General features: G+C 43.1%; 1 protein-coding gene across 2 annotated transcripts in view; it reads left to right on the forward strand.

The window, feature by feature from the left end:
- Window positions 1-12398, forward strand: part of rpa1 (replication protein A1) — a 34489-nt gene that overhangs the window by 7621 nt on the left and 14470 nt on the right. For both annotated transcript variants that reach the window (XM_008119451.2, XM_062960043.1), the window contains exons 6-11: window positions 2567-2732; window positions 3828-3930; window positions 6769-6837; window positions 6922-7114; window positions 9665-9804; window positions 10630-10778. In XM_008119451.2, the coding sequence (XP_008117658.1) occupies window positions 2567-2732; window positions 3828-3930; window positions 6769-6837; window positions 6922-7114; window positions 9665-9804; window positions 10630-10778 (820 nt within the window). The remainder of the gene's footprint in view (window positions 1-2566; window positions 2733-3827; window positions 3931-6768; window positions 6838-6921; window positions 7115-9664; window positions 9805-10629; window positions 10779-12398) is intronic.

A 12398-nucleotide genomic window follows, 5' to 3' on the forward strand; every position in this document is an offset into this window, starting at 1 on the left:
AATAATAATAGAATAGAACAGAATAATATAATAATAGAATAGAATATTAATTCTATCTTCCTGTGTAGCAGAAAGGGCTTGGACTGGGTTATCCTTGAAATCTCTACCAACTCTGTGAGTCTAATAGTAATAATAATAATAGATAATAATAATAATAGATAATAATAGAACAGTAAATCTTTCTTCCTGCCTAGCAGAAGGGAGTTGGACTAGATGATCCTTGGGATCTTTCCCAACTCTGTGAGTCTAATAATAACAGTAATAATAATAATAATAATAATAATAATAATAATAATATATTAGATAATAATACAATATAATAGTAATTCTATTTTCCTGCCTAGCAGAAGGGGGTTAGGCTAGATGGTCCTTGGGGTCTCTCTCAACTCTGTGAATATAATAATTATAATAATAATATTAGATAATAATATAATAGTAATATCTTCCTGCCTGGCAGAAAGGGGTTGGACTGGATGGTCCTTAGGGTCGCTCCTAACTCTGTGAGTCTAATAATAATACTGATGATGATGATAATAATAATGTAATGATAATAATAATAAAATTCTATCCTCCTGCCAAGCAGAAGGGGGTTGAACTTGATGGCCTTTAAGAGTCTCTTCCAACTCTAGGATTTTATGGTAAGCCATGTCTGTGGGACTTGACTGTCAGCTCTATTACTCCTCATGAGCTTTGTTTGGATCCTGATTCGTTAACAGTGAGGGGTCCATAATTAAAAGGCCTTTGGGTTTTTTGGGGGGAGAGCTTCAAAGGCTATGGGGCTGCGTGACACGGACTGGAGAGGCAAATTGAAAAGGGAGCCTGTCATTGGAACGGAAGACAATATTCAGGCCCTGTCAGGTCCCAGCAGAGCTCCATTAACGCTGATGGCATTTGTAATTTCTCCGGCCAGCCAGGCAGTATTGGAGGCGCCCCCCAGTCATCGTTGACCCAAACAAGGGGAGAAGTCGCTCCGCATCGGCGGCGGGTGGCTTCTCTTTGCATGTGTTTGCGTGTTGATTTCCTATTAGAGCATTATTTCACGGCAGCGGAGCCAACTGCTTCGCGGCGTCAATTATTCAGCGTCAGTGGGAATGAACGCGCCGCCCGAGAATAGCAACGTACATAATTGAGCCGCCTGCAAACGAGGCTAAGGGCATAAACTTTTAATCGTCATGTAGCGCCTTGTAGTCAAAAGACATTTGTCAGGATGGCCCTTGTTGTTTTGGGGCATTGGTTGCTGTTTCTCTGATTTTAAGAGTGACCCCATGGCATGGTTTCCTTGGCAAGGATTACTCAGAAGGGGTTTGAGGCTGAGAGAGAGTGACTCTGTGCCCAAGGCCACTCAGTATTTGGGTTGTGATTCGAAGCCTGGTTTTCTAGTCACTGAGACCAAGAAGAGGGTTGGGCTGGATGGCCAACTCTACAATTGTACAGAGCTCTTTCTCCATGAACTTGTGAACGTCTATGAGGCTGGATGGCCATCTATCAGGAGGGATTGGATGGTGTCCTGGTAGATGGGTTGGACAGGATGGCCTCCCAACTCTGTGATTCTATACTTTTCTATAAACATGCTATTATCTCTGGGGCTGGATGGCCATCTATCTGGAGGGGTCGGATGGTGTCTTTCTTTATGGCAGAATGGGTTTGGATTGGGTGGCCTTTGAGATCTTTTTCAACTCTAGGATTCTGTGGGTTTTTGCTACTATCAATGAGGCTGGATATCTATCTGTCTGGAGGGATCAGATGGTGTCTTTCTTTATGGCAGAATGGGTTTAGACTGGATGGCCTTTGTGGGTCTCTGTCAACAATATAATTATACAGTAGAGTCTCACTTATCCAACACGCTTATCCAACGTTCTGGATTATCGAACACATTTTTGTAGTCAATATTTTCAATACATTGTGATATTTTGGTGCTAAATTTGTAAATACAGTAATTAGTACATAGCATTACTGTGTATTGAACTACTTTTTCTGTCAAATTTGTTGTATAATATGATGTTTTGGTGCTTAATTTGTAAAATCATAACCTAAATTGATGTTTAATAGGCTTTTCCTTAATCTCTCCTTATTATCCAACATATTCGCTTATCCAACGTTCTGCCGGCCTGTTTACGTTGGATAAGCGAGACTACTGTATATTCTATTTCTCCATGAAACTGGAGGGATTGTATGGTGCTTTTCTTCATGGCAAATTGGGGTTGGACTTGATGGCCTTTGGGTGGCCTCTTTCCACTCTAAAATTGTATATTCTATTTCTCCATGGAACTGCTAATGTCTATGAGGCTGGATGTCTTTCCGTCAGGAGGGATCGGATGGTGTTTTTCTTCATGGTAAATTGGGGTTGGACTGGATGGTCTTGGGGGTCTCTTCCCACTCTATTCTATTTGTATTTCTCCATGGAACTGCTGATGTCTATGAGGCTGGATGTCCATTTGTCTGGAGGGATTGGATGGCCTTTGGAGTGTCCTGACTTGGAATGGGGTTGGACTGGGTGGCCTTTGGGGGTCTCTTCCCACCTAGGGTTCTATGGTTCTTTGCTGAAAGTCCGGCGTCTCTTTTTCAGGGGGGTCCGGGGCGGCATCGGCCGTGGCATCGGCGGAAGAGGAGCACAGGGGCCCTCCTCCCCCCAAGATGCCCAACAAAGGGCCTGCATCCCAGTTCCTGAGCACGCCGGGGGGCTCCCAGGCCAAAGTGGTGCCCATTGCCAGCTTGAACCCCTACCAGTCCAAGTAAGTTGCCCGCCTTGCAAGGGCCCCCTCCCAGGGAGGTGTGCCATAGCTGACCCCATACTTATGACACTCCTCCTTTGACCTGGCACCCCTTTGAACCTTCTTTCCTTCTGAGCAAATGCTCAGATGAGTCCCTGCTTTGGAAGGATTTGCACAAAGACGATTCACCTTCTCATAGATAATAATGTAATAATTATTATTATTATATAATAATTATTAATATTAACTATATGATAACTAATATAATATATTGTATGTGCATATAATATTAATAAGGATTGAACTTTTTATGGATTTAATTTCCGACAACTTTGCTACTGTAAGTTCATTTTATGCAATTCTATCTTTATTTGTAGTCAATTTGTTAGTAGCCAACGTTTTTGTAGTCAATATTTTCAATATATTGTGATATCCAACCTACGCTCATCCAACGTTCTGTATTATCCAACACAGTTTTAGTAGTCAAGTGTTTTTATAGCCAATGTTTTCAACACATTGCAATGTTTTGGTGCTAAATTCGTAAATAGAGTAATTGCTACATAATGTTACCATGTATCGAACCGTTTTGTTCTGTCGATTTGATGTAAAACATGATGTTTTGGTGCTTAATTTGGTGCCGATGTTTTCAACACATTGCAATGTTTTGGTGCTAAATTCGTAAATAGAGTAATTGCTACATAATGTTACCATGTATCGAACCGTTTTGTTCTGTCGATTTGATGTAAAACATGATGTTTTGGTACTTAATTTGTAAAATCATAATGTAATTTGACGTTTAGTAGGCTTTTCCTTAATCCCTCCTTATTATCCAATATTTTCACTTATCCAATGTTCTGCTGGCCCATTTATGTTGGATAATTGAGACTCTACTGTATATGTATTCTCTGGAGTTACACTTGAAATATGTCCCTGTTCCGACTTAAATACAAATTCAACTTAAGAACAAACCTACAGAACCAGTCTTGTTCGTAACGTGGGGATGGCCTGTATGCTGGACTGCACCGCCCATTGTCCCCAAACCAGATCTTTGTGTGTGTGTGTGTGTGTGGGGAATTGCTTCCATTTTAAAGCAAGCTCATCTCATGTCTTTTCCAGGTGGACCATCTGCGCCCGAGTGACGCAGAAAGGCCAGATCCGGACGTGGAGCAACTCCCGCGGAGAAGGGAAGCTCTTCTCCATAGAGTTGGTCGACGAGAGCGTAAGTGGAGGGAAAGGGATTGGAAGGAGGGCCTGAAAAGGCTTGACCAGGGAACTGCTTTCGATGGAGAGCTCAGCAACCATTGTTTCTCTCCTGATGCCATGCTCCTTGTGGAGAGGATTGAACGGGACGGGAAGAAAGAAGGAGGGGAAAGTTCTTCCAGATGGCTTTGCAATTTGGGCTTTTGCTTGTTCAAATAGTTGCGTGGAGTTCTTCGATGATGAAGGAAAGAATGGGAAGGACGGGCTTGTTCCAAGTCTCCCAGTCTTCTGTTGTGCCAGTCAGCCTTCGTATGATATTTCTAGCACCCACTGTTTGGTTGATATTCAAGCAGTGCTTCTTGTAAGTCAGAGTACGGTCTAGAGCAGGGGTCCCCAAACTAAAGCCTGGGGGCCGGATGCGGCCCATCAAAGCCATTTATCCGGCCCCCACAGCACAAGGGCAGAAGGGAGTTGGGCTAAATGACCCAAGGGGTCTCTTCTTCTCTTACAACCCTTATTATTATTATTATTAGCATTGAGGCTGGGTGGACATCTGTCAGGGGTGCTTTGCTTGTGCTTTCGGTGCACAAAGGCAGAAAGGGATTGGACTCAATGGCCCAAGGGGTCTCTTCCAACCCTTATTATTATTATTATTATTATTAACATTGAGTCTGGGTGGCCATCTGTCAGGGGTGCTTTGCTTGTGCTTTTGGTGCACAAAGGCAGAAAAGGATTGGACTCAATGGCCCAAAGGATCTCTTCCAACCCTCTTTTTTATTATTGTTGTTGTTGTTATTATTTATTATTATTATTATTATTATTGCTCGGTGGCCAACTATAGTCCGGCCCTCCAATGGTCGGAAGGATCGTGAACTGGCTCCCTGTTTAAAAAGTTTGGGGACCCCTGGTCTAGAGTGACTCCTGGGTATTTGGGTGTGCTGCAGTGCTCCAGTGGGATTCCTTTCCAGGTAGTCCTCAGAGCTCAAGATGCTTGTCTGTTCTTAAGGTGAAAAGCACACATCTTTGTTTTAGATGGATTAGGAATCATGTTTCATTTACTACTGGCACCAATCCGATTGTGTACAACTGGGACGCCAGTGCAGGTGTCCTAAACACTAAGATATCTGTAGCGGCCTTGTTCTGAATCAGGCTGTGTGTGTCTTTCTAACCCAGCACACTCTGCTGTTGAACAGCAACAGCATTCCCAGGGTCTAAGCCTTGCCTAATCAGAATTCCTGGAAAATGTTTGGCGTGAAGAGGAGGAGGAGGAGGAGGAGGAGGAGGAAGGGAGCTTCGTGGAAGGGCTTTGCGTCTCCAAAGAGGACTCCTCTTTAATTAGAAAAGTCCTATGTAACCGGAGGAGGAGGAGGCCGGCCTCCAGCTGGATTAGTCAGACGCTCTGCTTTGGGTTTTGTCACTCGTGGCTCTCCATCAAAGCACTGCCCTTTGCAGGATGGAGTGGGGCTTGAGACCTATTTGGGAAGACGCTGTGGGGGGCTCCCCCGCCTTCGTGCCGCGATTGACGGCTTTCATTCCCATCCTTAATGCTCCTCTTGCCAAAACGTAGTCGTCTCCTCCTCCGCCGGTGGTGCTGGCGCTCCGCTTTTAATTATAATCGCTTTGGGAAGGGCCTGTCACAACACTCGGCACCAGCGCTATGGCACGCGCTCTGTTGCCAGGGAAGAGGCTGGCATCCCGTTGGATGGTAATACGGGGGAATTAGGGCACCGGACCCCCAAGGAGAGTTTGGGAACCGGTTGAACCTCCTTTCCTTCTGGGTGGATGCTCAGGTGGGTCCCCGCTTTGAATAAGAATAATACAGTAGAGTCTCACTTATCCAAGCTAAATGGGCTGGCAGAACCTTGGATAAGCGAATATCTTGGATAATAAGGAGGGATTAAGGAAAAGCCTATTAAACATCAAATTAGGTTATGATTTTACAAATTAAGCACCAAAACTTCATGTTAGACAACAAATTTGACAGAAAAAGTAGTTCAATATGCAGTAATGTTATGTTGTAATTACTGTATTTACGAATTTAGCACCAAAATATCACGATATATTGAAAACATTGACTACAAAAATGGCTTGGATAAGCGAGTCTTGGATAAGTGAGACTCTACTGTAATGAAAAATGCTGGCAAGGGTGCCAGGAAATTGGAACCTACATGCCTATGTAGTGGGATTGGAAACATGTAAAAGATTTTTGGGAATGGGTTATAAAGGAAATAGAAAATAGTATGAATATAAAAATTAGAAGGAGCCCAATGGAAATATTACTTTTAATTAAAAAAGAAGTTGAGAAAGATAAGAGGGGAAAAATTAACAGACATGCTATTAGCAGCTAGATTATTAATTGCAAAATATTGGAAAGGAGAAATGAAAATACAAATTAATGAATGGTATAAAGAAGTTTGGAAAATGGCACCGAATGACAAGCTAACATCAAAAGTAAAAGTAAAGAAGGGATTATGAAACAAAAAATGACTTTGAAAGTATTTGGAGAAAATTTCTAGAAAAATTACTGGAAAAAGAAGGTGGGAATTTACCTTGAACTTTTGGTGGGACTTCAGAAAAGATGGCTTTGGAGAAGGGGAGCACAGAGGTGAATGTAAATAAAAGAGGGGGAAATGTATAGAATAGGTTTATATAACTAACTTTTTCTCAAATAATAATAATAAACTTCAAAAGAACAAAAAAACAACATGGGTCACAACAACAGCATGGTTCTAGGCATGGGTCAGAACTACTGGATCTGTGTGTCAGCCTTTCCCACATGGAGCTGGGAAGACACAATTCAATCCCTCCCAACAGTTGGCCATCTGCTTAAATTCTGACTGTCTTTTCCTTCCTTCAGGGCGAGATCCGAGCCACGGCCTTCAACGACCAAGTGGACAAGTTCTATCCCCTCATTGAAATGAACAAGGTACGCAGGGTGGGCATCGATGGGCAGGAGGGCCAATGTAATGATGAGAGTGACAACGGTGGTGATGATGTTGTCTCCATTCAGGTCTACTACTTCTCCAAGGGGCAACTGAAGGTGGCCAACAAGCAGTACACATCGGTGAAGAACGACTATGAAATCACCTTCATAAACGACACCTCTGTCATCCCTTGTGAAGACGCCCAGCACTTGCCCTCCGTCCAGTTCGACTTCGTCTCCATCGCGGAACTGGAGCGCACCTCCAAGGATGCCATTGTGGGTGAGTCTGTCTGTCTATCTATCTATCTCCTGGCTGCCTCTCGTTGCCAAGAAACCCTTCACCCTCACAGTTGGGTTGGTCATCAGGAAGGGCCTTCCAAGGCCATCCAGTCCAACCCCCTTCTATCATAAAGAAAGGCACCATCCGAGCCCTCCTGACAGATAGCCATTCAGCCCCATAGATGTTAGTGGGCTCATGGAGAACTAGGGCTATGGAATCATTGAATCCTAGAGTTGAAAAGCCCCCCCAGCCATTAACCACTATTATATTGTTATCTATTACTGTTATTATTATTTATTAATATTATTATCACTCATAGAGTTGGAGGAAACTCTCAGACACCATCCAATCTATGCCATTTCTGCCAAGCAGGAAGCTGGAATTATTATTATTGTTATTATTATTATTATTATTATTATTATTATTGTATGGCACAGCAAACAAGATAGATATGCTGGATTTCGTATCACAAAATGATAACTTGAACACTTCCCAAGCGTTTAGAATTGTGTGATGTATTTTCGGATGATACGTGCAGATCCCAGTAGGGTGGCCTTTTGCATTATTATTATTATTATTATTATTATTATTATCATCACCAGACTCATAGAGTTGGAAAAAGACCCCCTCCCAAAGAGCGATCAAATCCATGCCACTTCTGCCAAGCAGGAAGATAGAATTACTATTATATTATTATCTATTATTAATATTACTCATATTAATGTTATTGTTACTACTATTATTGCTATTATTATTATCATCAGACTCCTAGAGTTGGAAGAAACACCCCCAAGGACCATCCAATCTATGACACTTCTGCCAAGCAGGAAGATAGAATTACTACTATATTATTATCTATTATTACTATTATTATTATTATCATCATCAAACATAGTTTTGTAAGGGACCCCAAAGAGCCATCCAGCCCAACCCCCTTTGCCATAAAGGAAGGCACAATCAAAACCCTCCTGACAGATGGGCATCTAGTCTCTGGTTAAAAACCTCTAGAGGAGACTCTACAAAACTCCAAGGAAATATGTATTTTACTCTTGTTGGAAGGGGTCTCCCCCCCCCCTCCAAAGGCCATCCAGTCCAACCCCAGTTCTGCCAGAGATGAAGGCACATCTGAGCCCTGCTGACAAATGTGTATCCAGCTTCTGCTAAAAATCCATATCATAGAATCCTAGAGTGGGAAGGGACCCCAAAGAGTGCCATCTAATCCAAACGATAGTCTCCCCCTGTCTCATGAACCTTGGCTTGACTCGAACCCAGATTCCAAACCGCATTCTCTCCTCTCTGGATAATCCCCACTCTTGCAGTGAAAGAAGTCTGCATGGATGACCTCCAGGCTCAGCTCTTGGGAGGCTGCGTCCTTTCAGCTTTATTTAGGCCTCGGCATGACCCCACTTAGAGCTGAGTGCCTGCCCTTTAGGAACCGAGTTCAAAAGAGCCGTGGAGAGGGTCATGTTGAGGCAGCAGCAAAGGCAGCTGGGAGCCTTTTGGCACGAAAGGCAGCAGAAGTTGGAACATTGCTTTCTCCCCACCGCAGGAGGACCGGACCATCCGTTCCAATCCCATTCATGCAGGGAGGCACCATCTGATCCCTCCCGACAGATGGCCATCTAGTCATAGATATGATACGTTCGAGAGAGAGATATGATTGATATATCACAGAATCCTAGAGTTGGAAGAACACCCAAAGTGAAGAAGGGGGGAGGGGCAGGAAGTCATCATACCAACTTGAGAGCCAGGAAGATAGTTCCTTCTTGTCTCCTGTGCCATAGCAACATGCTATGCTAATTTTATATACATACATATATATATATAATTTATAAATACAGTAGAGTCTCACTTATCCAACACTCACTTATCCAACGTTCTGGATTATCCAACGCATTTTTGTAGTCAATGTTTTCAATAAATCATGATATTTTGGTGCTAAATTCGTAAATACAGTAATTACTACATAGCATTATTTCATATTGAACTACTTTTTCTGTCCAATTTGTTGTATAACATGATGTTTGGGTGCTTAATTTGTAAAATCATAACCTAATTTGATATTTAATAGGCTTTTCCTTAATCCCTCCTTATTATCCAAAATATCCACTTATCCAACATTCTGCTGGCCCGTTTATGTTGGATAAGTGAGACTCTACTGTATATAATATATTTATATACATATAATATTGATAATATTATAAGGAATACAATATTATACTAATAATACAATATAATAATATTAATTATATATTATATATTAAATATAATATTACTAATAATATTACCATATAATGATATAGTACAATATAGTAATTTAATGCTTATATTGTGCTATGCTAATAATATATTGTATGTTCATTTGATTTGTAAGCTGCTCTGAGTCCCCTTCAGGGTGAGAAAAGTGGGATATAAATGGAGTAAATAAATAAATAAAATAAAGTCCGTCCAATCCAGCTCCCTTCTGGCAGGCAGGAAGGGCACCATCTGATCCCTCCCGACAGAGGGCCATCCAAGCGCTGACTCCATCCCCCCTCTCTCTTTTTCCAGATGTCATTGGGGTCTGCAAGGCCTACGAGGAGGTGACGAAGCTCACCATGAAAACCACCAACCGGGAAGTGTCCAAGAGGGACTTGCACTTGGTGGACTCTTCCGGCAAGATGGTGTCTGTTGCACTTTGGGGGCAGGAGGCAAGTAGACCCCCACCTTTGAAAAGGGAAATACTAAGGATTTATTAGTATAAATCAGGAGTCTTCAAACGGTCCCTCAGATTGTTGGGGGGCCAGACTATGATGAAATAGTCCAAAATTAAATTGTTGTTGTTGTGTGCCTTCAGGTCATTTCAGGCCAATCCTAAGTCTAAAGTTTAGGACAGAGGCCAGGGTAAATGGCCTTGGAGGGCCTTAGTTTGGGGACCCCTGATCTAGAAGATCTCATAAGACCATAGGTAAGGAAAGGGACCCTCAAAGGCCATCTAGATGATCTCATCAGGCCATCAGAAGACCATAGATAAAGAAAGGGACCCTCAAAGACCATCTGGATGGTTTCATAAGACCATAGGTAAGGAAAGGGGTCCCCAAATGCCATCTAGACAATCTCATAAAGCCATAGGTAAGGAAAGGGACCCTCAAAGGCCATCTCGACGGTCTCATAGGACCATAGGTAAGGAAAGGGACTTCCAAAAACCATCTAGATGGTCTCATAAGGCCGTAGCTAAGCAAAGAGACCTTCAAAGCCCATCTAGATAATCTCATAAGACCATAGGTAAACAAAAAGACCTCCAAAGACCATCTAGATGGTCTCATAAGACCGTAGGTAAGGAAAGAGACCTCCAAAGACCAGGTAGACTTAGGTCAACCCTAAGTCTAAAGTTTAGGACAGGGGCTAGGTCAATGACTGTGGAGGGCTGCATCTAGTTTGGGGACCCCTGGTATAAATCCTTCCCCTGGTATAAATCCTTTTTTTTCCTCTCTGTGCAAGGAGTGACCCCTTTGGCCTTCCCTTTCTCTCCCCAGGCGGATAACTTCGACGGCTCCCGTCAGCCGGTGGTGGCCATCAAAGGGGCCCGGGTCTCGGACTTTGGGGGCCGGAGCCTCTCGGTCCTCTCCTCCAGCACCCTGGTGGTCAACCCCGACCGCCCCGAGGCCTTCAGGCTGCGCGGATGGTAAGGCCAAGGGCATCGGCGCGCACGACTTTGGGAAGAGCGTCTCTTGAGTTCCCGAATTAACTCTCCGTCGTGATGACGGTCCCCGATTTGGGTGCCGAGTCCTTGACCCCCCACTTTTGGAAAGGGCTGCTCTTCCTCCTCCTCCTCCTCCGCCGTCGCCGCCTGCTTCACGCAATGGTGGCAAGAACCCATTAGCGAGGGAGGCACTCTAATGCTGCTGCGCTCGGCGGCGGCAGAGGCGCATTGTTCCTCTTAAGTGCTCTTGGCACCCTCAAGGCTGGAGGAGGAGGCGGCGGCGGCGGCGGATGGGCCCGTTCCTCTCCTCCTCCTCCTCCTCTGCTTAGAGAAAGGCTGAGAGGAAGAGGAGGAGGAACAACGTGCGCTCTATGCGCCCCCTCTTTGGGCACCGGCTGTTTGTCCAGAGCCTTGTTTGGCTCCTCCGCTCCGGAGGCGTTTGAGTAAAGAGGCTCTGAAGAGGATCCGAATGAGGCCATGTCTATGGGGTTGGGAAGGAAGAGAGCGCCTGCCGAAAGCAAGCAAGAGGCGAAGTGGGGCAAGGAGGATCATAGACTGTAGAGCTGGAAGGGACCCTCAAAGGCCATCCAACCCAACCCCCTTCTGCTGGGCAGCAAGATGGAATTACTATTATATTATTTTATTATGACACAGCAAACATATTAAAATAATATAATAGTAATTCCATCTTGCCTATTATTATTATTATTATTATTATTATTATTATTATTATTATTATTATTATTATTAGACTCATAGGGTTGGGAGCGACCCCAATGGCCATCCAGTCCAACCCCCTTCTGCCAGGCAGGAAGATAGATTTAGTATTACAGTAGAGTCTCACTTATCCAACATAAACGGGCTGACAGAACGTTGGATAAGCGAATATATTGGATAATAAGGAGGGATTAAGGAAAAGTCTATTAAACATCAAATTACGTTATAATTTTACAAATTAAGCACCAAAACATCATGTTATACAACAAGTTTGACAGAAAAAGTAGTTCAATACGCAGTAATGCTATGTTGTAATGACTGTATTTACGAATTTAGCACCAAAATATCATGATGTATTGAAAACATTGCCTACAAAAATGCGTTGGATAATCCAGAACGTTGGATAAGCGAGTGTTGGATAAGTGAGACTCTACTGTATATTATTATCCAATATTATAATAATAATTATACACACAGTTGAGAGAGACCCCAAGTAATTACTATTATATTCTTATCTATTGCTATTACTATTATTAGCATTAGCCTCAGAGTTGACCGTCCAGTCCAACCCCCTCCTGCCAGGCAGGAAGATAGAATTACTATTATAATATTATCTATTATTATTAGATTCATAGGGTTGGGAGCGACCCCAATGGCCATCCAGTCCAACCCCCTTCTGCCAGGCAGGAAGATAGATTTAGCATTATATTATTATCCAATATAATAATTATAATTATACACATAGAGTTGGGAGAGACCCCAAGGAATTAATTATATTCTTATCTATTGCTATTATTATTATTAGCATTAGCCTCAGAGTTGACCATCCAGTCCAACCCCCTTCTGCCAGGCAGGAAGATAGAATTACTATTATATTATTATCTA

The sequence above is a fragment of the Anolis carolinensis genome, unplaced genomic scaffold, assembly GCF_035594765.1.
Source record: "Anolis carolinensis isolate JA03-04 unplaced genomic scaffold, rAnoCar3.1.pri scaffold_7, whole genome shotgun sequence".
In the NCBI taxonomy this organism is placed as follows: domain Eukaryota; kingdom Metazoa; phylum Chordata; class Lepidosauria; order Squamata; family Dactyloidae; genus Anolis; species Anolis carolinensis.